Raw genomic sequence first — 27,124 nt, forward strand, 5'->3', positions numbered from 1 at the left:
AAATGTGATTCGTTGGGCAGAAATCGGGTGTTTTAGGTCGTAAACGAACCCCTTCCCCTGGCAATACGGTACGTGATGTAGGGCAAAAATAACCACGTGGAGGGCGCATAATTATTACAGGGACGGGAAAGGGGGCAAATGTGACTGTGATATCCGTATCATGGCCAAATGACATCAACAGACAAAGTCATGAAACGCATGGGATGTACATACAGCTGGGCGGGACGCGGGGGGGTTCGCTGGACTGGGCGCGTTTTAGGCTGAATTTGTGCTCTTAAACGTCCTCAGGTATGTAACACGCAGCAGGTAAGTGGACGGATGGCAAAAATGGAATTGTTGCTTCAAGCAAATAGACGACAAGCGCCTCCTCCACAATCACATCGTGAAGCCACTCTAAGGGTATATTCACACAATGGAAGCTCTGCATGGTATTCCTGCGGCTGCACATCCCCCCTCCCCTTGTTGTGGCTCCTGCGTTTAAAGGGTTTGTCCAGAATTAGAAAAACATGGCTGCCTTCTTCCAAAAACAGCGCCACCCCCATCTATTGGTTGTCTGTGGCATTGCAGCTCCACTGAAATGAATGCGGATAAGCGGCAGTACTCAGACGACCTGTGGAGAGGTGCGGCCCTGTTTTGGGAAGAAAGCAGCTATGTTTTTTCCACTCCTTTAAAAACTGCTTTAACCTTCTCCCGACTCCTCTGCATATGCGCAAGCTTGACCTCCTATAGCTACACCCGTTTAGTCAACGCTGATTTACGATTCTGACCGGGATCCGTCAGCAGGAGGTAATGACGGAAACCATCAGCATGTAGTAGTGGAAGGATCCGTCAGCAGTTTTGTTTTTCCTCTGCGCGCTGGTCCACTACCAGGGATAGAACGGGCAACCGTATATCGAGCCCCGTACTGCGCTCGCTGCCGGCTGACTGGTTGCAGAGGTCCATTGTGCAATGGTAGGAGGTGCAGGGGTTAAATTACCAGAGGTAGCAACAGGGACATAAACAGTAGACAAGTGTCCTCTGCAGATTACCAGGCGTTTCTGTGTCTCCTAGCAACCGGAGAAAACTTCCCGCACAGTCCGGGAGTCAGTAGGCATGGCTGGCTGCGAGGGTTGCTATGAGGGTTCAGTGTAGTGTAGAATGAATTCCAGCATGCATGAGCTAGACTGAAGAGCTTGCACTTTAGGTACAGCTATCTGGAGACCCCCGCTACCTCTGTTTCTTCATAAGGTAAGGTACTGGACTATTAATCATGGAGCTGAGGATGGAGCAGGGATTAGTGAAGAAAGTCACTATATTTCTGAGGGGAAGATGCCGGCGACAACACATTTCCACTTCTTTAGTAAATAAATGGACAACCCCTTTAAGTGTCCTTAGGACTATCCCTTTAAGTGCTGGTTTAGCCCCCCCATACAACATTTATCAGGTATCGACAGGTTAGGTCTGATCGCTGGGACCCCCGACGATCACGAAAATGGTCCTTGCGTGAAAGCAGTGGTAGGCGTGTTTCACCCTGAAGGCTGTTCTGGCCGGGAATAGCCTGCCGGATCCGGCATTGCCGGCACTGCTGGAATTCCATCCGTCCGGTCCAGCGGAGATGCGGCCAAAACCCGGCAAATATGCCAAAAATTCAGCCGGCAGGAAGACCGTACCTGTAGTGTGAAACAAGCCTTAGTGCCCATGTGTGACCACCACTCCATGGACTTTGGGACTGTTGAGGAGAGCGCTCGCTCGACCATAGAAGTGAATGGGGCGGTGGTCAGGTTGAGATCATCTCCTCAGGGGTGTCTTGCTCTTCTAGAGAATCTCTTGCCTCTTTACTCCAGTTTATTTATTTCTTCCTTTAGACCCCTCCGCCATTTCCACCATGTCTGGTTCCGTGTCCTTCAAGGAGCTACTGAAATTAGCAATAGGTTCTCCAGAACTTGGTGCCGTCAACTTCAATGCCCTCTACTCCCTGCTCTATGGTCTCCTGGAACACCTGCAGGCGGGGGACGTACGGAAGAAGTTGTCCCAGGAGGAGAGGGAATTCATACAGCCGGAGCAAATTCATGTGGACGACTCTGGGAAACCATCCACCCTATTCCACCACCTGCAAGACAAGATGGCTCAGATGGAGGCCAAGCTCCAACACCTAGATGCTCTGCCCAGCTCCACTAGTCTCTTGCAAGCCAGCCAGTCCCAGAAGAAACCTGTGGAGGAGATGTGGCAGCTAATGCAGCTGAAGAAGAAAACAGAGATGAACGAAGATGGAGTCAACAAGGTGAGACATGGATGTGATGCGGGGGCATACATACCCTAGAGGAAGCCTTAGCTATGGGAGCTATAGAGAAGCACCTCAGGTCAGCCATGTTCCCATCTGCCATGGGTGGTGTAAACATGGGCATGGTTTTGCAGAAGTACCTCAAAAGTTGGAGGGAACAAGCCTGAGGATCATTCTGTTCTACTGCGTTTCTGAATCACAACCCTCGCCCATAACCCTGGGCCCATGTGGGACTGCAACCACTACCCCCAATAGCTGCATCCCTGGCAGAGCTTGGTTTTCTGTATGAATATAGGAGAAAAGGTAAATGTCCAGGTGATGTCCTGTAACTGACCAATGATATCTCCATTTTCTAGGCCATGAACGCCTTCCAGGAATTACTCAGCACATTCAATTCCCTCAGGGAGGCCAACAACATGATCCAAGAAAGGCTGGCGACTCTTGGTGACCAAATGGCAAAGGTAAGACAGTGTGGTCAGGGTGGCTAAAGATTCAAGCCAGAAATGGTTGCTCCTTGGGGGCCGGCATGCCAAGAACAGAGGAACCACTAAAGGAATTCCAGCCCAGTTGATGCATTTTCTCCTCACCAGTAGATTTATCAGACCTTGTGCTGTTTCTTTTTTTGTAGATAAATATCGGAGAGATGGAGAGGAGACTACAAGATCTGGACGGGAGGACACAACATATCCCCCTGCTAGAAGACAAGCTGGTGAGATCACAAGGGAAGCTCAGCCCCATATATCTCATATAATTCTATGGTACTATGCTGGTTTTCCTCTGTCTGTGTAATTGGTAACCTTTACTGCAACTATAGACTATTCATGAACTAGAAAGCCCAGGATGAACAGGGCTCAAAGTCCTGTCTATATACAGGGAACATACAGTGTATGTGTTTTTAGCCAATGGAGTCCCCCGCAGTTTATTTTAAGAAGAATTTATAAATCCTCCTTTCCATTTTAATTTCCATGTTCTATATGGCCTGTATGGTGTCTATAGTCTATATGAAGTATAGGATTTACTGTATATGTGTCTATAGTCTATAGGAGTATATGATTTACTGTATATGTGTCTATAGTCTATATGGAGTATATGATTTACTGTATATGTGTCTATAGTCTATATGAGTATATGATTTACTGTATAGGTGTCCATAGTCTATATCAGTATATGATTTACTGCATATGTGTCTGTAGTCTATATGAGTATATGATTTACTGTATATGTGTCTATAGTCTATATGAGTATATGATTTACTGTATATGTGTCTAGAGTCTATATGGAGTATATGATTTACTGTTTATGTGTCTATAATCTATATGAGTATATGATTTACTGTAAATGTGTCTAGAGTCTATATGGAGTATATGATTTACTGTTTATGTGTCTATAATCTATATGAGTATATGATTTACTGTATAGGTGTCCATAGTCTATATGAGTATATGATTTACTGTATATGTGTCTATAGTCTATATGGAGTATAGGATTTACTGTATATGTGTCTATAGTCTATATGGAGTATATGATTTATTGTGTATGTGTCTATAGTCTATATGGAGTATATGATTTACTGTATATGTGTCTATAGTCTATATGAGTATATGATTTACTGTATAGGTGTCCATAGTCTATATCAGTATATGATTTACTGTATATGTGTCTATAGTCTATATGGAGTATATGATTTACTGTATATGTGTCTATAGTCTATGAGTATATGATTTACTGTATACGTGTCTAGAGTCTATATGGAGTATATAATTTACTGTATATGTGTCTATAGTCTATATGAGTATATGATTTACTGTATAGGTGTCCATAGTCTATATGAGTATATGATTTACTGTATATGTGTCTATAGTCTATATGGAGTACATAATTTATTGTATATGTGTCTATAGTCTATATGGAGTATATGATTTACTGTATAGGTGTCCATAGTCTATATGAGTATATGATTTACTGTATAGGTGTCCATAGTCTATATGAGTATATGATTTACTGTATAGGTGTCCATAGTCTATATCAGTATATGATTTACTGCATATGTGTCTGTAGTCTATATGAGTATATGATTTACTGTATATGTGTCTATAGTCTATATGGAGTATATGATTTACTGTATATGTGTCTATAGTCTATATGAGTATATGATTTACTGTATAGGTGTCTATAGTCTATATGGAGTATATGATTTACTGTATATGTGTCTATAGTCTATATGAGTATATGATTTACTGTATATGTGTCTATAGTCTATATGGAGTATATGATTTACTGTATATGTGTCTATAGTCTATATGAGTATATGATTTACTGTATATGTGTCTATAGTCTATATGAGTATATGATTTACTGTATAGGTGTCCATAGTCTTTATGGAGTATATGATTTACTGTTTATGTGTCTACAGTCTACAGGGGCCATGCCGTTATCTGCTATTTGCTTGTGAATGTCATTACTTCTCTTTACAGGAGAATCTGCAGAAAAGGCTCTATTCGTATCCGGAGCAGTCTGACCTGGCGACCTGGACATTGCTACACGATGCCTTCACTGACAAGGTTGGAGTATATATTATATGGATATTGTATTTTACATCTCAGACATTTCTCCACAGTTATTTGCTTTGCCCATGAAATAACGATTCTGCGGCATCTTTTCTTAGACCACCGTGTTGTGCCGTTCTGCTATAAATCCTCAAAAAAAAATGTATCAATAACTTGACAGTTGGGTGTCCTTGTCAATTTGGTGTCTCCCTACACAGTCTAATCAGTTGTCAACTTATTCATACACTTCCAGGAGGAATAACAGATGAACCAGAGCATTTTAAGAATAAATGTTTCAGAATTGTTATTGGGTGGGTGATGCAGGTACCTACTGATACGGACATTTCAGGAGAAAAACTATGGGGGAGATTTATCACACTAGGATAAAGTAGACTGGCTTAGTTTCCCATAGCAACCAGTCAGATTCCACCTTTCATTTTGGAATCTGATTGGTTGCTCTGGGCAACTAAGCCAGTTCTACTTAACACCAGTTTGATAAATCTCCCCCCTATATCTGCCTGTATCACCGTCAGACTGCAGACTGGGCCCTCAGCAACGAAACCAAGCAGCGTAATGTGAAGAGAATCCTGAACGGTCTAGGGACGCTGCCCGGAAAACATGACGGTCTAGAGAGTCGAGTTCAGGATATCGAACAAGAGCTGAAAAAGCTGAATCAAGAGATGGGTGAGCACAGAATAGTAATACAATGCGTGCACAGGGCATGGCCGTCACCTTATAAACTCATCCAGCCCTTCTCCTGACAAACGAAGTCTAAAATCATAACTCTATCACCACTAACTACTATAATACTGCTCCTATGTACAAGAATATAACTACTATAATACTGCTCCTATGTACAAGAATATAACTGCTATAATACTGCCTCCTATGTACAAGAATATAACTACTATAATACTGCTCCTATGTACAAGAATATAACTACTATAATACTGCCCTCTATGTACAAGAATATAACTACTATAATACTGCTCCTATGTACAAGAATATAACTACTATATACTGCTCCTATGTACAAGAATATAACTACTATAATACTGCTCCTATGTACAAGATTATAACTACTATAATACTGCCTCCTATGTACAGGAATATAACTACTATAATACTGCTCCTATGTACAAGAATATAACTGCTATAATACTGCTCCTATGTACAAGAATATAACTACTATAATACTGCTCCTATGTACAAGAATATAACTGCTATAATACTGCCTCCTATGTACAAGAATATAACTACTATAATACTGCCTCTATGTACAAGAATATAACTACTATAATACTGCCTCCTATGTACAAGAATATAACTACTATAATACTGCCTCCTATGTACAAGAATATAACTACTATAATACTGCCTCTATGTACAAGAATATAACTACTATAATACTGCCTCCTATGTACAAGAATATAACTACTATAATACTGCCTCTATGTACAAGAATATAACTACTATAATACTGCCTCCTATGTACAAGAATATAACTACTATAATACTGCTCCTATGTACAAGAATATAACTACTATAATACTGCTCCTATGTACAAGATTATAACTACTATAATACTGCCTCCTATGTACAGGAATATAACTACTATAATACTGCTCCTATGTACAAGAATATAACTGCTATAATACTGCTCCTATGTACAAGAATATAACTACTATAATACTGCTCCTATGTACAAGAATATAACTGCTATAATACTGCTTCCTATGTACAAGAATATAACTACTATAATACTGCCTCTATGTACAAGAATATAACTACTATAATACTGCTCCTATGTACAAGAATATAACTACTATATACTGCTCTTATGTACAAGAATATAACTACTATAATACTGCTCCTATGTACAAGAATATAACTACTATAATACTGCCTCCTATGTACAGGAATATAACTGCTATAATACTGCCTCCTATGTACAAGAATATATCTACTATAATACTGCCTCCTATGTACAAGAATATAACTACTATAATACTGCTTCTATGTACAAGAATATAACTACTATAATACTGCTCCTATGTACAAGAATATAACTACTATAATACTCCTCCTATGTACAAGAATATAACTACTATAATACTGCTCCTATGTACAAGAATATAACTACTATAATACTGCTCCTATGTACAAGAATATGACTACTATAATACTGCTCCTATGTACAGGAATATAACTACTATAATACTGCTCCTATGTACAAGAATATAACTACTATAATACTGCCTCCTATGTACAAGAATATAACTACTATAATACTGCCTCCTATGTACAAGAATATAACTACTATAATACTGCCTCCTATGTACAAGAATATAACTACTATAATACTGCTCCTATGTACAAGAATATAACTACTATAATACTGCTCCTATGTACAGGAATATAACTACTATAATACTGCCTCCTATGTACAAGAATATAACTACTATAATACTGCTCCTATGTACAAGAATATAACTACTATAATACTGCTCCTATGTACAAGAATATAACTACTATAATACTGCTCCTATGTACAAGAATATAACTACTATAATACTGCCTCCTATGTACAAGAATATAACTACTATAATACTGCCTCCTATGTACAAGAATATAACTGCTATAATACTGCTCCTATGTACAAGAATATAACTACTATAATACTGCTCCTATGTACAAGAATATAACTACTATAATACTGCTCCTATGTACAAGAATATAACTACTATAATACTACTCCTATGTACAAGAATATAACTATTATAATACTGCTCCTATGTACAAGAATATAACTACTATAATACTACCTCCTATGTACAAGAATATAACTACTATAATACTGCTCCTATGTACAAGAATATAACTACTATAATACTGCTCCTATGTACAAGAATATAACTACTATAATACTGCTCCTATGTACAAGAATATAACTACTATAATACTGCTCCTGTGTACAAGAATATAACTACTATAATACTGCTCCTATGTACAAGAATATAACTACTATAATACTGCTCCTATGTACAAGAATATAACTACTATAATACTGCCCCTATGTACAAGAATATAACTACTATAATACTGCTCCTATGTACAAGAATATAACTACTATAATACTGCTCCTATGTACAAGAATATAACTACTATAATACTGCTCCTATGTACAAGACAATAACTTCTATAATACTGCTCCTATGTACAAGAATATAACTACTATAATACTGCCTCCTATGTACAAGAATATAACTACTATAATACTGCCTCCTATGTACAAGAATATAACTACTATAATACTGCCTCCTATGTACAAGAATATAACTACTATAATACTGCTCCTATGTACAAGAATATAACTACTATAATACTGCCCCTATATATTAGTATAATACTGCCCCTATATATTAGTATAATACTGCCCCAATATATTAGTATAATACTGCCCCTGTATATTAGTATAATACTGCCCCTGTATATTAGTATAATACTGCCCCTGTATATTAGTATAATACTGCCTCCTTCTATATATTAGTATAATACTGCCCCTATATATTAGTATAATACTGCCTCCTTCTATATATTAGTATAATACTGCCCCTATATATTAGTATAATACTGCCTCCTTCTATATATTAGTATAATACTGCCCCTGTATATTAGTATAATACTGCCTCCTTCTATATATTAGTATAATACTGCCCCTATATATTAGTATAATACTGCCTCCTTCTATATATTAGTATAATACTGCCCCTATATATTAGTATAATACTGCCCCTGTATATTAGTATAATACTGCCCCTGTATATTAGTATAATACTGCCCCTATATATTAGTATAATACTGCCCCTGTATATTAGTATAATACTGCCCCTGTATATTAGTATAATACTGCCCCTATATATTAGTATAATACTGCCCCTGTATATTAGTATAATACTGCCCCTATATATTAGTATAATACTGCCTCCTTCTATATATTAGTATAATACTGCCCCTGTATATTAGTATAATACTGCCCCTATATATTAGTATAATACTGCCCCTATATATTAGTATAATACTGCCCCTATATATTAGTATAATACTGCCCCTATATATTAGTATAATACTGCCCCTATATATTAGTATAATACTGCCCCTATATATTAGTATAATACTGCCCCTATATATTAGTATAATACTGCCTCCTTCTATATATTAGTATAATACTGCCCCTGTATATTAGTATAATACTGCCCCTGTATATTAGTATAATACTGCCCCTATATATTAGTATAATACTGCCCCTGTATATTAGTATAATACTGCCCCTATATATTAGTATAATACTGCCCCTGTATATTAGTATAATACTGCCCCTATATATTAGTATAATACTGCCCCTGTATATTAGTATAATACTGCCCCTATATATTAGTATAATACTGCCCCTGTATATTAGTATAATACTGCCCCTGTATATTAGTATAATACTGCCCCTATATATTAGTATAATACTGCCCCTATATATTAGTATAATACTGCCCCTGTATATTAGTATAATACTGCCCCTATATATTAGTATAATACTGCCCCTATATATTAGTATAATACTGCCCCTGTATATTAGTATAATACTGCCCCTATATATTAGTATAATACTGCCCCTGTATATTAGTATAATACTGCCCCTGTATATTAGTATAATACTGCCCCTGTATATTAGTATAATACTGCCCCTGTATATTAGTATAATACTGCCCCTGTATATTAGTATAATACTGCCCCTATATATTAGTATAATACTGCCCCTATATATTAGTATAATACTGCCCCTGTATATTAGTATAATACTGCCCCTATATATTAGTATAATACTGCCCCTGTATATTAGTATAATACTGCCCCTGTATATTAGTATAATACTGCCCCTATATATTAGTATAATACTGCCCCTGTATATTAGTATAATACTGCCCCTGTATATTAGTATAATACTGCCCCTGTATATTAGTATAATACTGCCCCTGTATATTAGTATAATACTGCCCCTATATATTAGTATAATACTGCCCCTGTATATTAGTATAATACTGCCCCTGTATATTAGTATAATACTGCCCCTATATATTAGTATAATACTGCCCCTGTATATTAGTATAATACTGCCCCTGTATATTAGTATAATACTGCCCCTATATATTAGTATAATACTGCCTCCTTCTATATATTAGTATAATACTGCCCCTGTATATTAGTATAATACTGCCCCTATATATTAGTATAATACTGCCCCTATATATTAGTATAATACTGCCCCTATATATTAGTATAATACTGCCCCTATATATTAGTATAATACTGCCCCTATATATTAGTATAATACTGCCCCTATATATTAGTATAATACTGCCCCTATATATTAGTATAATACTGCCTCCTTCTATATATTAGTATAATACTGCCCCTGTATATTAGTATAATACTGCCCCTGTATATTAGTATAATACTGCCCCTATATATTAGTATAATACTGCCCCTGTATATTAGTATAATACTGCCCCTATATATTAGTATAATACTGCCCCTGTATATTAGTATAATACTGCCCCTATATATTAGTATAATACTGCCCCTGTATATTAGTATAATACTGCCCCTATATATTAGTATAATACTGCCCCTGTATATTAGTATAATACTGCCCCTGTATATTAGTATAATACTGCCCCTATATATTAGTATAATACTGCCCCTATATATTAGTATAATACTGCCCCTGTATATTAGTATAATACTGCCCCTATATATTAGTATAATACTGCCCCTATATATTAGTATAATACTGCCCCTGTATATTAGTATAATACTGCCCCTATATATTAGTATAATACTGCCCCTGTATATTAGTATAATACTGCCCCTGTATATTAGTATAATACTGCCCCTGTATATTAGTATAATACTGCCCCTGTATATTAGTATAATACTGCCCCTGTATATTAGTATAATACTGCCCCTATATATTAGTATAATACTGCCCCTATATATTAGTATAATACTGCCCCTGTATATTAGTATAATACTGCCCCTATATATTAGTATAATACTGCCCCTGTATATTAGTATAATACTGCCCCTGTATATTAGTATAATACTGCCCCTATATATTAGTATAATACTGCCCCTGTATATTAGTATAATACTGCCCCTGTATATTAGTATAATACTGCCCCTGTATATTAGTATAATACTGCCCCTGTATATTAGTATAATACTGCCCCTATATATTAGTATAATACTGCCCCTGTATATTAGTATAATACTGCCCCTGTATATTAGTATAATACTGCCCCTGTATATTAGTATAATACTGCCCATATATATTAGTATAATACTGCCCCTGTATATTAGTATAATACTGCCCCTGTATATTAGTATAATACTGCCCCTGTATATTAGTATAATACTGCCCCTGTATATTAGTATAATACTGCCCCTATACAGTGGGGGAAATAATTATTTGACCCCTCACTGATTTTGTAAGTTTGTCCAATGACAAAGAAATGAAAAGTCTCAGAACAGTATCATTTCAATGGTAGGTTTATTGTAACAGTGGCAGATAGCACATCAAAAGGAAAATCGAAAAAATAACTTTAAATAAAAGATAGCAACTGATTTGCATTTCATTGAGTGAAATAAGTATTTGAACCCTCTAACAAAAAAAAGACTTAATACTTGGAGGAAAAACCCTTGTTTGCAAGCACAGAGGTCAAACGTTTCTTGTAATTGATGACCAAGTTTGCGCACATTTTAGGAGGAATGTTGGTCCACTCCTCTTTGCAGATCATCTCTAAATCCCTAAGGTTTCGAGGCTGTCTCTGTGCAACTCTGAGCTTGAGCTCCCTCCATAGGTTTTCGATTGGATTAAGGTCCGGAGACTGACTAGGCCACTCCATGACCTTAATGTGCTTCTTCTTGAGCCACTCCTTTGTTGCCTTTGCTGTATGTTTTGGGTCATTGTCGTGCTGGAACACCCATCCACGACCCATTTTCAGTTTCCTGGCAGAGGGAAGGAGGTTGTCGCTCAGGATTTCACGATACATGGCTCCGTCCATTTTCCCGTTTATGCGAATAAGTTGTCCTGTGCCCTTAGCAGAAAAACACCCCCAAAGCAAAATGTTTCCACCCCCATGCTTGACGGTGGGGACGGTGTTTTGGGGGTCATAGGCAGCATTTTTCTTCCTCCAAACACAGCGAGTTGAGTTAATGCCAAAGAGCTCTATTTTGGTCTCATCAGACCACAGCACCTTCTCCCAGTCACTCTCTGAATCATTCAGGTGTTCATTGGCAAACTTCAGACGGGCCTGCACATGTGCCTTCCTGAGCAGGGGGACCTTGCGAGCCCTGCAGGATTTTAATCCATTGCGGTGTAATGTGTTTCCAATGGTTTTCTTGGTGACTGTGGTCCCTGCTAATTTGAGGTCATTAACTAACTCCTCCCGTGTAGTTCTAGGATGCTTTTTCACCTTTCTCAGAACCATTGACACCCCACGAGGTGAGATCTTGCGTGGAGCCCCAGAGCGAGGTCGATTGATGGTCATTTTGTGCTCCTTCCATTTTCGAACAATCGCACCAACAGTTGTCACCTTCTCTCCCAGCTTCTTGCTAATGGTTTTGTAGCCCATTCCAGCCTTGTGCAGGTCTACAATTTTGTCTCTGACATCCTTGGACAGCTCTTTGGTCTTTCCCATGTTGGAGAGTTTGGAGTCTGCTTGATTGATTGATTCTGTGGACAGGTGTCTTTTATACAGGTGACTAGTTAAGACAGGTGTCCTTAATGAGGGTGACTAATTGAGTAGAAGTGTCTAACCACTCTGTGGGAGCCAGAACTCTTAATGGTTGGTAGGGGTTCAAATACTTATTTCACTCAATGAAATGCAAATCAGTTGCTATCTTTTATTTAAAGTTATTTTTTCGATTTTCCTTTTGATGTGCTATCTGCCACTGTTACAATAAACCTACCATTGAAATGATACTGTTCTGAGACTTTTCATTTCTTTGTCATTGGACAAACTTACAAAATCAATGAGGGGTCAAATAATTATTTCCTCCACTGTATATTAGTATAATACTGCCCCTGTATATTAGTATAATACTGCCCCTGTATATTAGTATAATACTGCCCCTGTATATTAGTATAATACTGCCCCTGTATATTAGTATAATACTGCCCCTATATATTAGTATAATACTGCCCCTGTATATTAGTATAATACTGCCCCTGTATATTAGTATAATACTGCCCCTGTATATTAGTATAATACTGCCCCTATATATTAGTATAATACTGCCCCTATATATTAGTATAATACTGCCCCTGTATATTAGTATAATACTGCCCCTGTATATTAGTATAATACTGCCCCTATATATTAGTATAATACTGCCCCTGTATATTAGTATAATACTGCCCCTATATATTAGTATAATACTGCCCCTATATATTAGTATAATACTGCCCCTGTATATTAGTATAATACTGCCCCTGTATATTAGTATAATACTGCCCCTGTATATTAGTATAATACTGCCCCTATATATTAGTATAATACTGCCCCTATATATTAGTATAATACTGCCCCTATATATTAGTATAATACTGCCCCTGTATATTACTATATAACTATTCGGAGCTGTTTCCTATGATGACAGGTAAGATGGCTCTTCCTGAGGATCTGCTGAAGCAGTTGCGGACTCTGAGGACGGATGTGGACAGTCTGTTCTCTGAGAATAAGAAGGTTGGTGCTGCAGGTCCTGTGGTCGCCCTCCTTGTAGTGAGGTCCTTATTACAGAGATTTCTCCTCCTCTCAGGACAAGATAGACCTGAGCGCCCTGAAGACCGGACTGCATGATCTGAATATGGCTCTACAACGACTGGACACCAGAACTGACAAACTGGCAGCAGACCTGGCAGAGAGCGCGGTGAGGAGACCTACATATAATCTCCAGGGGAGCAGTGTATCTAAGCTTATCACGTGTGATACTGTCTGCTGAGCTGTGTATCTAACCCTATCCTGTGTGATACTGTCTTCTGAGCTGTGTATCTAATCCTATCCTGTGTGATACTGTCTGCTGAGCTCCTGTATCTAATCCTATCCTGTGTGATACAGTCTGCTGAGCTGTGTATCTAATCCTATCCTGTGTAATACAGTCTGCTGAGCTGTGTATCTAATCCTATCCTGTGTGATACTGTCTGCTGAGCTGTGTATCTAATCCTATCCTGTGTGATACTGTCTGCTGAGCTGTGTATCTAATCCTCTCCTGTGTGATAGTCTGCTGAGCTGTGTATCTAATCCTATCCTGTGTGATACTGTCTGCTGAGCTGTGTATCTAATCCTCTCCTGTGTGATACTGTCTGCTGAGCTGTGTATCTAATCCTCTCCTGTGTGATACTGTCTGCTGAGCTGTGTATCTAATTCTATCATGTGTGATACTGTCTGCTGAGCTGTGTATCTAATCCTCTCCTGTGTGATACTGTCTGCTGAGCTGTGTATCTAATCCTATCAGTGTGATACTGTGTGCTGAGCTGTGTATCTAATCCTCTCCTGTGTGATACTGTCTGCTGAGCTGTGTATCTAATCCTCTCCTGTGTGATACTGTCTGCTGAGCTCTGTATCTAATCCTATCCTGTGTGATACTGTCTGCTGAGCTGTGTATCTAATCCCATCCTGTGTGATACTGTCTGCTGAGCTGTGTATCTAATCCTATCCTGTGTGATACTGTCTGCTGAGCTGTGTATCTAATCCTCTCCTGTGTGATACTGTCTGCTGAGCTGTGTATCTAATCCTTTCCTGTGTGATACCGTCTGCTGAGCTCTGTATCTAATCCTATCCTGTGTGATACTGTCTGCTGAGCTGTGTATCTAATCCTATCCTGTGTGATACTGTCTGCTGAGCTGTGTATCTAATCCCATCATATGTGATACTGTCTGCTGAGCTGTGTGTATCTAATCCTATCCTGTGTGATACTGTCTGCTGAGCTGTGTATCTAATCCTATCCTGTGTGATACTGTCTGCTGAGCTGTGTATCTAATCCTATCCTGTGTGATACTGTCTGCTGAGCTGTGTATCTAATCCTATCCTGTGTGATACAGTCTGCTGAGCCGTGTATCTAATCCTATCCTGTGGGATACTGTCTGCTGAGCTGTGTATCTAATCCTATCCTGTGTGATACTGTCTGCTGAGCTGTGTATCTAATCCTATCCTGTGTGATACTGTCTGCTGAGCTGTGTATCTAATCCTCTCCTGTGTGATACTGTCTGCTGAGCTGTGTATCTAATCCTTTCCTGTGTGATACCGTCTGCTGAGCTGTGTATCTAATCCTCTCCTGTGTGATACAGTCTGCTGAGCTGTGTATCTAATCCTATCATGTGTGATACTGTCTGCTGAGCTGTGTATCTAATCCTATCCTGTGTGATACTGTCTGCTGAGCTGTGTATCTAATCCCATCATATGTGATACTGTCTGCTGAGCTGTGTGTATCTAATCCTATCCTGTGTGATACTGTCTGCTGAGCTGTGTATCTAATCCTATCCTGTGTGATACTGTCTGCTGAGCTCTGTATCTAATCCTATCCTGTGTGATACTGTCTGCTGAGCTGTGTATCTAATCCCATCCTGTGTGATACTGTCTGCTGAGCTGTGTATCTAATCCTATCCTGTGTGATACTGTCTGCTGAGCTGTGTATCTAATCCTCTCCTATGTGATACTGTCTGCTGAGCTGTGTATCTAATCCTATCCTGTGTGATACTGTCTGCTGAGCTGTGTGTATCTAATCCTATCCTGTGTGATACTGTCTGCTGAGCTGTGTATCTAATCCTATCCTGTGTGATACTGTCTGCTGAGCTCTGTATCTAATCCTATCCTGTGTGATACTGTCTGCTGAGCTGTGTATCTAATCCTGTCCTGTGTGATACTGTCTGCTGAGCTGTGTATCTAATCCTATCCTGTGTGATACTGTCTGCTGAGCTGTGTATCTAATGCTATCCTGTGTGATACTGTCTGCTGAGCTGTGTATCTAATCCTCTCCTGTGTGATACTGTCTGCTGAGCTGTGTATCTAATCCTTTCCTGTGTGATACCGTCTGCTGAGCTGTGTATCTAATCCTATCCTGTGTGATACTGTCTGCTGAGCTGTGTATCTAATCCTCTCCTGTGTGATACTGTCTGCTGAGCTGTGTATCTAATTCTATCATGTGTGATACTGTCTGCTGAGCTGTGTATCTAATCCTCTCCTGTGTGATACTGTCTGCTGAGCTGTGTATCTAATCCTATCAGTGTGATACTGTGTGCTGAGCTGTGTATCTAATCCTCTCCTGTGTGATACTGTCTGCTGAGCTGTGTATCTAATCCTCTCCTGTGTGATACTGTCTGCTGAGCTCTGTATCTAATCCTATCCTGTGTGATACTGTCTGCTGAGCTGTGTATCTAATCCCATCCTGTGTGATACTGTCTGCTGAGCTGTGTATCTAATCCTATCCTGTGTGATACTGTCTGCTGAGCTGTGTATCTAATCCTCTCCTGTGTGATACTGTCTGCTGAGCTGTGTATCTAATCCTTTCCTGTGTGATACCGTCTGCTGAGCTCTGTATCTAATCCTATCCTGTGTGATACTGTCTGCTGAGCTGTGTATCTAATCCTATCCTGTGTGATACTGTCTGCTGAGCTGTGTATCTAATCCCATCATATGTGATACTGTCTGCTGAGCTGTGTGTATCTAATCCTATCCTGTGTGATACTGTCTGCTGAGCTGTGTATCTAATCCTATCCTGTGTGATACTGTCTGCTGAGCTGTGTATCTAATCCTATCCTGTGTGATACAGTCTGCTGAGCCGTGTATCTAATCCTATCCTGTGGGATACTGTCTGCTGAGCTGTGTATCTAATCCTGTCCTGTGTGATACTGTCTGCTGAGCTGTGTATCTAATCCTATCCTGTGTGATACTGTCTGCTGAGCTGTGTATCTAATCCTCTCCTGTGTGATACTGTCTGCTGAGCTGTGTATCTAATCCTTTCCTGTGTGATACCGTCTGCTGAGCTGTGTATCTAATCCTCTCCTGTGTGATACAGTCTGCTGAGCTGTGTATCTAATCCTATCATGTGTGATACTGTCTGCTGAGCTGTGTATCTAATCCTATCCTGTGTGATACTGTCTGCTGAGCTGTGTATCTAATCCCATCATATGTGATACTGTCTGCTGAGCTGTGTGTATCTAATCCTATCCTGTGTGATACTGTCTGCTGAGCTGTGTATCTAATCCTATCCTGTGTGATACTGTCTGCTGAGCTCTGTATCTAATCCTATCCTGTGTGATACTGTCTGCTGAGCTGTGTATCTAATCCCATCCTGTGTGATACTGTCTGCTGAGCTGTGTATCTAATCCTATCCTGTGTGATACTGTCTGCTGAGCTGTGTATCTAATGCTATCCTGTGTGATACTGTCTGCTGAGCTGTGTATCTAATCCTCTCCTGTGTGATACTGTCTGCTGAGCTGTGTATCTAATCCTTTCCTGTGTGATACCGTCTGCTGAGCTGTGTATCTAATCCTTTCCTGTGTGATACCGTCTGCTGAGCTGTGTATCTAATCCTCTCCTGTGTGATACTGTCTGCTGAGCTCTGTATCTAATCCTATCCTGTGTGATACTGTCTGCTGAGCTGTGTATCTAATCCTATCCTGTGTGATACTGTCTGCTGAGCTGTGTATCTAATCCCATCATATGTGATACTGTCTGCTGAGCTGTGTGTATCTAATCCTATCCTGTGTGATACTGTCTGCTGAGCTGTGTATCTAATCCTATCCTGTGTGATACTGTCTGCTGAGCTGTGTATCTAATCCCATCCTGTGTTATACTGTCTGCTGAGCTGTGTATCTAATCCTATCCTGTGTGATACTGTCTGCTGATCTGTGTATCTAATCCTATCCTGTGTGATACTGTCTGCTGAGCTGTGTATCTAATCCTATCCTGTGTGATACTGTCTGCTGAGCTCTGTATCTAATCCTATCCTGTGTGATACTGTCTGCGGAGCTGTGTATCTAATCCTATCCTGTGCGATACTCTCTGCTGAGCTGTGTATCTAATCCTATCCTGTGTGATACAGTCTGCTGAGCTGTGTATCTAATCCCATCCTGTGTTATACTGTCTGCTGAGCTATGTATCTAATCCTATCCTGTGTGATACTGTTTGCTGATCTGTGTATCTAATCCTATCCTGTGTGATACTGTCTGCTGAGCTGTGTATCTAATCCCATCCTGTGTTATACTGTCTGCTGAGCTATGTATCTAATCCTATCCTGTGTGATACTGTCTGCTGAGCTGTGTATCTAATCCTATCCTGTGTGATACTGTTTGCTGATCTGTGTATCTAATCCTATCCTGTGTGATACTGTCTGCTGAGCTGTGTATCTAATCCTATCCTGTGTGATACAGTCTGCTGAGCCGTGTATCTAAATCCTATAAGTCTGTGATACAGTCGTAGCAGCACATGGCACTACAACCCCCATCATGTACAGTCACTGATTTTCTCCTCCCCTCGCAGACCCTCCAGAGTCAGATCGATGAGCTGGAGAAGAAGAAGCTGGATCTGGAGGACTTCCTGTTGGAGCTGAATTTGGTGAGGATTTATTTGGGGGTCACGGTGTGATCGGGTCGGGGGCGCAGAGGTGGTAGTCCTACCCGGGACCTGGTGCCGGAAGATTGTCCAAAGTCCTCTCTGACCTATAGGAAGAGTCTGATATTACACATGGTCCATGGTGGGCGTGGCCTGGTCCGGGGGGAGGAGCCTGTGTGTGACTGGATGGCAGAAGGGCAGCCCCATGGCAGCTAATATGGCCGACTATGGTCCTGCCCCCGAAACTGAAGGTCAAAGACCACGGGGCGGGATCATGTGCAGGATCGGCAGCAGTCAGGACGTCTTCTTCTCTATCTTATGTGCAGAAAGCTGACAAGCGGGCGCTGGAGAGCAAGGTGGGGCACGCCCAGATGGAGGCCACCGTCGGCGAGGTCAATGCCGTGCTAGAGGATCTGATCAAGAAACTGGCAGCACAGGAGTCCGAGTGGCGGAACATGCTGGCCAAGCTGCTGGCGGGGCTGGAGGCCAAGGTGACGTATACACAGGAGGACACGCCCCGTGGTGCAGCCATGAGGTGAACCCCTTTCAATGAACTTTATTGAGGTTGTCCACAGGAGCGGTACAGCAGCAGGATGGGCCGTACGTGGCCTCTCTGCCACGTCTGTTTGCTCAGAGATCTTTGTTCCTGTATCTAGTTGAGCAATCGCCATCGCTAGGCGACTGAGATCCATCACCCGGACAAAGCAAAACAATCCTGGTGACATCATCAGAAGGCCATGACATCAGAGGGAACCATGGCAACATCAGAGTGCCTCGCCCGAAATACTCTGTGCTGCTGGGAAACCAGATCCCTGACATTATGTCTCTGCCCCGTCCTCAATGACATCTTCGTATAAGTGGACAGGACACCCCCTCCCACCCCCCCGAAATAGTCAAACTTTCATTGCCTGAAATCCTCTGTGCTGCTGGGAAACCAGATCCCTGACTCCCCCCTCACATCATGTCTCTGCCCCGTCCTCAATGACATCTTTCGTATAAGTGGACAGGACACCACCCCCCAAAATAGTCAAACTTGCATTGCCTGAAATCCTCTGTGCTGCTGGGGATCTGTTTCCTTCTCTGTGTGTCTCAGTCTGTGATCTTCCACTGGCCTCCTCATCCACATAGACAGGGCACTACTCTCCTGAAATCCTCTGTGCTGCTGTGTGGTCTGAGGGTCTGTGTGTGTGTTTTCCAGCTCAGCCGCTCCGACTTGGACTCCATTCACAAAGACCTGGAGGATCTCTGGAGGTTCCTGAAGAAGCATCTCAACTCCGGCCAAACCTTCGATCCAGACGGTGCGGCGGGCTTCAGGAAGTGAGTGGCGCAGTCTATGGGGAGCGGTGAATATAATTCTATAAATACAGTAAAGACTGACACCTGCACAGGAGGGGGGGGGGGGGGGAGAAAGAAACGGCAAATCTCAGACATCTTATCAAACATCCACAGGAAACTGTTCGAGAGAGTCAAGTGCATTTCATGTGACCGTCCTGTAACCATGGCGACCGGACCGTGAGTGACCTGATGTACCACCACACATCCGCTCTCATGTCTGTCTGTCTGTCCCCGGTAATGTCCGCCTTTCTCTCTTGCAGACATCTTGTCACCGTGCGTTCTCTTAACCCCCGGAACTCCTCTAACAGCGGAGACTACAACAAGTATTCCGTGTACGTGCGCGCACAGGGCTGAAGGACGGTTTGGGGTCGGATATTCGCACTTTTCAGGGCTCTGACAACGTTCTGTTCATGAAGAAGATGATGGTTGTCAGCACCCGCCTCTGTGCACAGCCCTACCCCTCCCCCGCCTGCATCTCTCTCCTTGTGTTGCCCCCTGTCCAGTATTCCTTGCTGGGGTAGTGGCCACCAAGTCAACTGCATTAACCCCTTACCTGCCCTAGACCACCAGGGGAGCTTACATTAACCCCTTCTCAACCCTAGATCACTAGGGATTCTTACATTAACCTCTTTCCTGCCCTAGACCACCAGGCAGACTTACATTAACCTCTTCCCTGCCCTAGACCACTAGGGATTCTTACATTAACCCCTTCTCAACCCTAGACCACTAGGGATTCTTACATTAACCTCTTCCCTGCCCTAGACCACCAGGTAAGATTACATTAACCTCTTCCCTGCCCTAGACCACCGGGCAGGCTTACATTAACCTCTTCCCTGCCCCAGACTACCAGGCAAGCCTACATTAACCTCTTCCCTGCTCTAGACCACCAGGAGGCAGACTTACATTAACCTCTTCCCTGCCCTAGACCACCAGGCAAGCTTACAATAACCCCTTCTCTACCCTAGACCACTAGGAATTCTTACATTAACCTCATATGTACCTTAGACCACCACAGATGCCTACAGTAATCCCTTCTCTTCCCCAGACCACAAGGGATGCCTCCTATGACCCCTTCATTGCCTTAGACCACCAGGGATCCTTACATTAAGCCCTGTACTGCTTAGACCACCAGAGATTTTGGGATTGCTATAGTTAATACTGTAGACAATCAGGGTTACCAGTCTGGATCCCAGGAGTACGGGGACCGCTCCCACCCTTTATATAGATTTCAATTTCGGGGGAAGGGGGGGCACCTCAACAATAAATGTAGAGCCCTAGCCCCAGTCTCTAGACAAGGGGGCCGCATCTCCGGCTCTAAATCAGTCACCAGACATGCTGCGCCCGTCCCACATGTGAGTACGGGACCCCCGGCCGCTCAGGGGCCCGGACTGTAGCCGGCCTCAGGATCGGCTGTCGGCGAGATCTCTGCTCATGCGGACTCTTCTTTACAGGGACCCCTCTCGCCTGTCAGAGCTCGAATTCCAGTACAACGAGCCCCCGAGACCCCACACGTCCTGCACGTTCCACCGAAAGACATCCCGAAACCAGAACCTCACCACGGTCTACCCGTACGGAGACCCCGGGCAAGTCCAGTACAAGAACGTAAGTGTGGGGGGAGTGGCAGGAGGCATCTACATGAGGGTCCACGTGGGGTGGCTATAGGGCCCGGCCCATGAGCAGCTATGGAGAGGTTAATAGATAGGAGATAGAAACCGCTGTCACTTCTTCTGCTGGTTGTATCACAGTCGGAGTTTGACCTGATGGGGATCGATGGCGTAATGTACAAAGGCCGGATAGACAAGAGTTACACGGCTTACATCCCTGAGAGGGACCCCCCAGGTGAGTGTCAGCTCTGTGGCCCAGCTGTTTAGCCTCCTTGCGCCATGGATTGCAGAGTGACGCTCTCTTCTCCTCCGCAGTGAAGACTCCTCAGCCGCCATACAGGATGGAAAGAGCGCGTTCAGCGACCCCGCACTACAGGACCTCCAGCGCCCCCACCTCACGTAAGCAGTACTGCCGCTACCCCCTATAGTCAGTACCCTCATAGATGGAGCATGTGTATGACCCCCGCTCTCCCCCTCACAGGGCCCCTCAGTCACTCTGCCCACTCCTCCCGCACCGGACTACAGGTGCCATCTACCACAGACGCCGCGCAGCCCACATTTCACGTGCCGTCAGCCACAGAGGACACAAGCTTTCTGCAGCAACCAATCAACAGCCAGGAGCAGGAGGTCTGACCAATGACGAGGCCTTCAGTCAGAGGCCATCGCCCTCAACGCCATCCCTGCTGCCACCTACTGCTGGGCACCTATCCCCCCCCAGGACTTTATAACTGGAGTTTATATTTTATCTCATGTACTGTGTATAGAATAAACCTGTCATATAATAAATGTACAATTCAATGGGCATGTCGTGTGTGGGCACTGAGGGGCAGACGGGCATGTCGTGTGTGGGCACTGAGGGGCAGAAATACTATCATTGGTGAGCACTGAGGGGCAGACGGGCATGTCGTGTGGGCACTGAGGGCAGATGGGCATGTCATGTGTGGGCACCGAGGGCCAGATGGGCATGTCCTGTGTGGGCACCGAGGGTCAGACGGGCATGTCATGTGTGGGCACCGAGGGTCAGACGGGCATGTCATATGTGGGCACCGAGGGTCAGACGGGCATGTCGTGTGTGGGCACCGAGGGTCAGACGGGCATGTCGTGTGTGGGCACCGAGGGTCAGACAGGCATGTCATGTGTTGGTACGGAGGGGCAGACAGACTATCATTGGTGAGCACTGAGGGTCAGACGGGCATGTCATGTGTGGGCACCGAGGGTCAGACGGGCATGTCATGTGTGGGCACCGAGGGTCAGACGGGCATGTCATGAGGGCACCGAGGGTCAGACGGGCATGTCATGTGGGCACCGAGGGTCAGACGGGCATGTCATGTGGGCACTGAGGGGCAGATGGGCATGTCGTGTGTGGACACCGAGGGTCAGACGGGCATGTCGTGTGTGGGCACCGAGGGTCAGACGGGCATGTCATGTGTGGGCACCGAGGGTCAGACGGGCATGTCATATGTGGGCACCGAGGGTCAGACGGGCATGTCGTGTGTGGGCACCGAGGGTCAGACGGGCATGTCATGTGTGGGCACCGAGGGTCAGACGGGCATGTCATGTGTGGGCACCGAGGGTCAGACGGGCATGTCATGTGTGGGCACCGAGGGTCAGACGGGCATGTCATGTGGGCACCGAGGGTCAGACGGGCATGTCATGTGGGCACTGAGGGTCAGACGGGCATGTCATGTGGGCACTGAGGGGCAGATGGGCATGTCGTGTGTGGACACTAAGGGGCAGACGGGCATGTCGTGTGGGCACTGAGGGCATATAGGCATGTCATGTGTGGGCACTGAGGGTCAGACGGGCATGTCGTGTGGGGGAACTAAGGGGCAGATGGGCATATCATGTGGGCACTGAGGGCAGATGGGCATGTCATGTGTTGGTACTGAGGGGCAGACAGACTATCATTGGTGAGCACTGAGGGTCAGACGGGCATGTTGTGTGGGCACTGAGGGGCAGGTCGTGTGTGGACACTAAGGGGCAGATGGGCATGTCGTGTGGGCACTGAGGGCAGGTGGGAATGTCGTGTGTTGGTACTGAGGGGCAGACAGACATGTCATTTGTGAGCACTGAGGGTCAGACGGGCATGTTGTGTGGGCACTGAGGGTCAGAAATGCATGTTGTGTGGGCACTGAGGGTCAGACGGGCATGTTGTGTGGGCACTGAGGGGCAGAAATGCATGTGGTATGTGGGCACTTAGAGGCAGACGGGTATGGTCATGGGGGTGCAAGGTGGCAGACAGGCATGTCATGTGTGGGCACTGAGGGAAAGAGGGCAGTCATGTGGGCACTAACCCTTTTTAAATACCTTATGTCTAGGCCAAGATATGATCATTTAACGTTACAGGCCCAAAGCCTGAGGCTGCACTACTGAGAGATCCGATGACACTTCCTGCTCTAATTCCTGTCAGGTTTATACAGAGAAGGTCACTGCAGTAGTGCAGCCTCAGGTTTTGGGCCTGTAACTTCAATCGATCATATCTCAGCCCAGAAGTCAGGTATGAAAACCATTTTTTCACGGATTTTCTCCACGGATTCTCCCGATCCAGCGGCCGCCACGTGGAAAAGATGAAAATATTTATTGTCAACTCTTAAAACCGCTACAGGAACGTTTGTATTAAATGACATCCGAAACACAAATCCCTACACCGTAAGCTCCGCGGGCGAGAGGCCGAGGCCTGGAAATGCTCTGCACCAGCACACAACGCGCTATGAGGTACGGCCGACGTCCCGGGGCGGCTCTGCCGTGGTGTGCTTATCGTGCAGAGCGTCTCTCTAGTGGAGGATGGAGCGGTACAATGCTCTGCAGGCAAGTGAGGTAAATAGAGAGTGTCAGACAGACGGGCGCTGCCGCTGACGTATTGCTAGGGTGAGATGCCCGCCGCAGAGCCGCACCCTGAAGGTCCCATCCTGCCTCCTTCCTGGTGTCCGTCAGTCCTCGGCGCCTCATCTCTCGGCTTCGGCCGCTGGGTTCGCCTCCGCTCCTCTCGGGTTGTTCCCTCCGGGGAAGGTCATGCCCGGCTGGTGGCCCCGGGGGTCGTGGGGCAAATGGCTGCCGCTTCCTCCCTGCTGGAGCGGCGGGGACGTGGCCAGGGAAGACAGGTATCCGCTCTCCGAGGCTTTCAGACGGGAAAACATAGTGAGGGCGTCGGGGAAGTTCGGAGGGGTCGCCGGGGTGTTGGCGGGGGTCCCCATCTGAAGAGAGAGGAGAACAGGATGGGCGGCGGGCACAGGTGACGCGGGGCTGCTACCTGAAACTACAACTCCCAGCATGCCCTGACAGCGAAAGCCTGGGAGTTGTAGTCTCACATCAGCCGTCACGCCCCTGAGCTACACAATATCACCTCGTCTTATTCTTACTTATTTCATCCAGATTCCCTCTCTGCTTGCTGTCAATGAATGTAAGCATCACTGGTTATATCCAGACCCAACACTGCTCACAGCTGAGGGTTTGTTACAATCCTATCCAGTCTCAACACTTCAGCAGCACATATTTCTCCCCTGTCCTTGTGGTTTGTTACAATGTATCAGTCCGGAGCTCACAGAGGGGTATCTAAACTAGATACAACAGTAACAAACCCTCAGCTTTGAAAAGTATTAGGTCTGTACAGGCTTTCAGCCTTGGGATATGAACACGAACAGTTCTATTCACTGACAGCCAGCAGAGAATAGCGGGGAACTGACACACAAAGCTTCTTAGGCTGCAGACTACACAATATCTCACGCCTCTTATTCTTTCTTACTTGATTCAGATTCCCTCTCTGCTTGCTGTCAATGAATGTAAGCATCACTGTTAATATCGTCCAGAGATCGAAAATCTGTACAGACCCAATGCTGCTCACAGCTGAGGGTTTGTTACAATCATCTCCAGTCTAAACACATCAGCAGCACATATTTCTCTCTTTTCCTGGTAGTTTGTTACAATGTATCAGTCTGAAGCTCACAGAGGGGCATCTAGACTAGATACAACAGTAACAAACCCTCAGCTAGGAAACAGGCTTCATTCAGTGACAGCAAGAAACTGAGACACAAGGGTTCAGACTTTACACATCTTCTTTCTTATGTGATTCAGATTCCTACTCTGCTTGCTGTCAATTAATTTGTACCTTCTTGTTAATATCCAGAAGCTAAAAAAAAACTAAAAAAAACATCCTGAATGAATACTTTTCACAGCTGGCGGTTTGTTACAACTGTATCCAGTCTAGACAGAGCTCAACACATCAGCAGCCCGCATTTCTCTGCTGTTCTGCCAGTTTGTTACAATGTATCAGTACAGGTAAAATGTATCATTCTGGAGCTCCCAGAGGATGGCCTACACTGGGTACAACGGTAACAGACCCTCAGCTGTGAAATGTATTAGGTCTGCACAGGTTTTCAGCACAAGAACGTGTTCCATTCACTGACAGCCATCAGAAAATAACAAGGATGTGGAAAAGAAACCTTTCTTATTACGCAATGATAAAGCTTTATTAACACAGATCCGGGAGGAACTCTGCAAACGCTTTGCTCCTCTTTCCCCATCTCATCCTCCAGAGCTGAACTCACAATTTTAACGGCTGCTACTTGGAACCGGTCAGCGCTGCGTATAATATACGTCTGTATATAATACCCACAGCGGCGCATATATTACAGTACAAGCGCCTCCCCCACTTACCATCTGGTGGTGCGGTATATACGGGTGATTCGTCTCCAGGAAGAAGGCGCTAAGAGCGGTCTGTAGAGGGGAGAATAAAATGGTAGTGTCACTTTAAATTCTGGGTGACCACCCACCTGGCCTACAGCGTATCTACCACACTGGTTGTCACCCAACTTTCCCAGAACAGCAAACCCCTTTAAGCAGCGCCCTCTCTGGTCTCGCTGCGTAACTACCTGGGGGCCCGGATAGATGGCCGACAACCCTCGTGGGAGCCGTCACGGCGGCCCTGTTGGTTGTCACCCAGCTTTTCCCGAATTAAGTTTTACAGCTTGAAGAATGTTGGGAGTAGTAGTTTCCACATCTGAGCGGGCATGCCTCACCTCATACTGCCAGTGCGCGGCCCGTAACAACTGCTCGGCCTGGTCGGTGGCGCATCCGGCCGCCAGCACGAACTGGGACACCAGAAGCTGCTGCTTCAACTGCTCAATGTCACCGGACATCCCGACGGGCGCCACGAATGCCACCGCAGGGTCAGAGGTCACTGGTCCGCTCTGCAACACAAAACATAGCACAAAAAAATCACGTCAACGATACGACTGCAGGACGGCGACCAACCAAGTGCCGCCATCTACTGCGCAACACCCAGCGCCAACCTACCGCGCGCACAGGTGACACACAGACGGCCCCGAGGTGGAGGGGGGCGCACGATCCCCTATAGACGGGGGATAGACATTTATAAACACAACACACATCGCACACTCACTGCCTCCGTACAGCTGCCCATCAGCCAGATCCGGCCCCACGGAGGCGGGGACGAGCAGAGCATGATGGGAGCTGTAGTTTATCCCTCCGCTCGGCGTCTTCCAGGAATCTCTATCCGGAGGGGGGGGGGGGGAAAAAACCAGAGTTCATACAAGGCTCTACCTATCACGCTGCATGGTACGACCCACGTCCTATCCATACGATAGATCAGCAGCGATCGCCGATCCAGCCGCGTTACCCCGAGAAGAGAGCGCGCGCAGGGCCGGGGAAGTTGTACTGTGCAATAAAAAAAATTATAATGCAGCGATGTGGTGA

At 44.1% G+C, this 27,124-nt stretch overlaps 2 protein-coding genes across 3 annotated transcripts; one reads left to right on the forward strand and one right to left on the reverse strand.

Annotated features, from left to right (window-relative positions):
- Window positions 1-1,084: 1,084 nt before the first annotated feature.
- Window positions 1,085-22,170, forward strand: C7H16orf96 (chromosome 7 C16orf96 homolog). Its single transcript, XM_040440270.1, has 17 exons — window positions 1,085-1,227; window positions 1,845-2,260; window positions 2,617-2,721; window positions 2,889-2,969; window positions 4,735-4,821; window positions 5,340-5,490; window positions 13,522-13,607; window positions 13,681-13,791; window positions 18,402-18,476; window positions 18,800-18,964; window positions 19,672-19,790; window positions 19,923-19,985; window positions 20,069-20,140; window positions 21,260-21,410; window positions 21,554-21,647; window positions 21,728-21,811; window positions 21,894-22,170. Exons 2-17 carry the CDS (start codon window positions 1,865-1,867, stop codon window positions 22,043-22,045), a joined length of 1,992 nt encoding a protein of 663 aa, XP_040296204.1. The 5' UTR covers window positions 1,085-1,227; window positions 1,845-1,864; the 3' UTR covers window positions 22,046-22,170.
- Window positions 22,171-23,975: 1,805 nt separating this feature from the next.
- LOC121008489 (UBA-like domain-containing protein 1) lies at window positions 23,976-26,945 on the reverse strand. Of its 2 annotated transcripts, none has more exons than XM_040441082.1 (4): window positions 26,811-26,945; window positions 26,428-26,598; window positions 26,066-26,125; window positions 23,976-24,606 (listed from the first exon to the last, which is right to left on the reverse strand). In XM_040441082.1, the coding sequence occupies exons 1-4, from the start codon at window positions 26,871-26,873 to the stop codon at window positions 24,358-24,360; spliced, it is 543 nt and encodes a 180-aa protein (XP_040297016.1). In that variant the 5' UTR covers window positions 26,874-26,945; the 3' UTR covers window positions 23,976-24,357. The 2 variants fall into 2 exon arrangements, with proteins under 2 accessions (XP_040297016.1, XP_040297017.1); XM_040441083.1 differs by having other exon boundaries at window positions 26,705-26,845.
- Between the last annotated feature and the right edge of the window lie 179 nt (window positions 26,946-27,124).

The sequence above is a fragment of the Bufo bufo genome, chromosome 7, assembly GCF_905171765.1.
Source record: "Bufo bufo chromosome 7, aBufBuf1.1, whole genome shotgun sequence".
Classification (NCBI taxonomy): Eukaryota; Metazoa; Chordata; class Amphibia; order Anura; family Bufonidae; genus Bufo; species Bufo bufo.

Bases quoted from the DNA above. Each gene is read 5' to 3' on its own strand.
- C7H16orf96 (XM_040440270.1), top strand. From the start codon at position 1,865: ATGTCTGGTTCCGTGTCCTTCAAGGAGCTACTGAAATTAGCAATAGGT. The intron at 13,608-13,680 runs GTTGGTGCTGCA...TCCTCCTCTCAG, and splicing joins TGTTCTCTGAGAATAAGAAG to GACAAGATAGACCTGAGCGC. The intron at 21,411-21,553 runs GTAAGTGTGGGG...GTTGTATCACAG, and splicing joins GGCAAGTCCAGTACAAGAAC to TCGGAGTTTGACCTGATGGG.
- LOC121008489 (XM_040441082.1), bottom strand. From the start codon at position 26,873: ATGCTCTGCTCGTCCCCGCCTCCGTGGGGCCGGATCTGGCTGATGGGC. The intron at 26,126-26,427 runs GTGAGGCATGCC...TCCCCTCTACAG, and splicing joins CCGCGCACTGGCAGTATGAG to ACCGCTCTTAGCGCCTTCTT. The intron at 24,607-26,065 runs GTAAGTGGGGGA...CTCTCTCTTCAG, and splicing joins ATATACCGCACCACCAGATG to ATGGGGACCCCCGCCAACAC.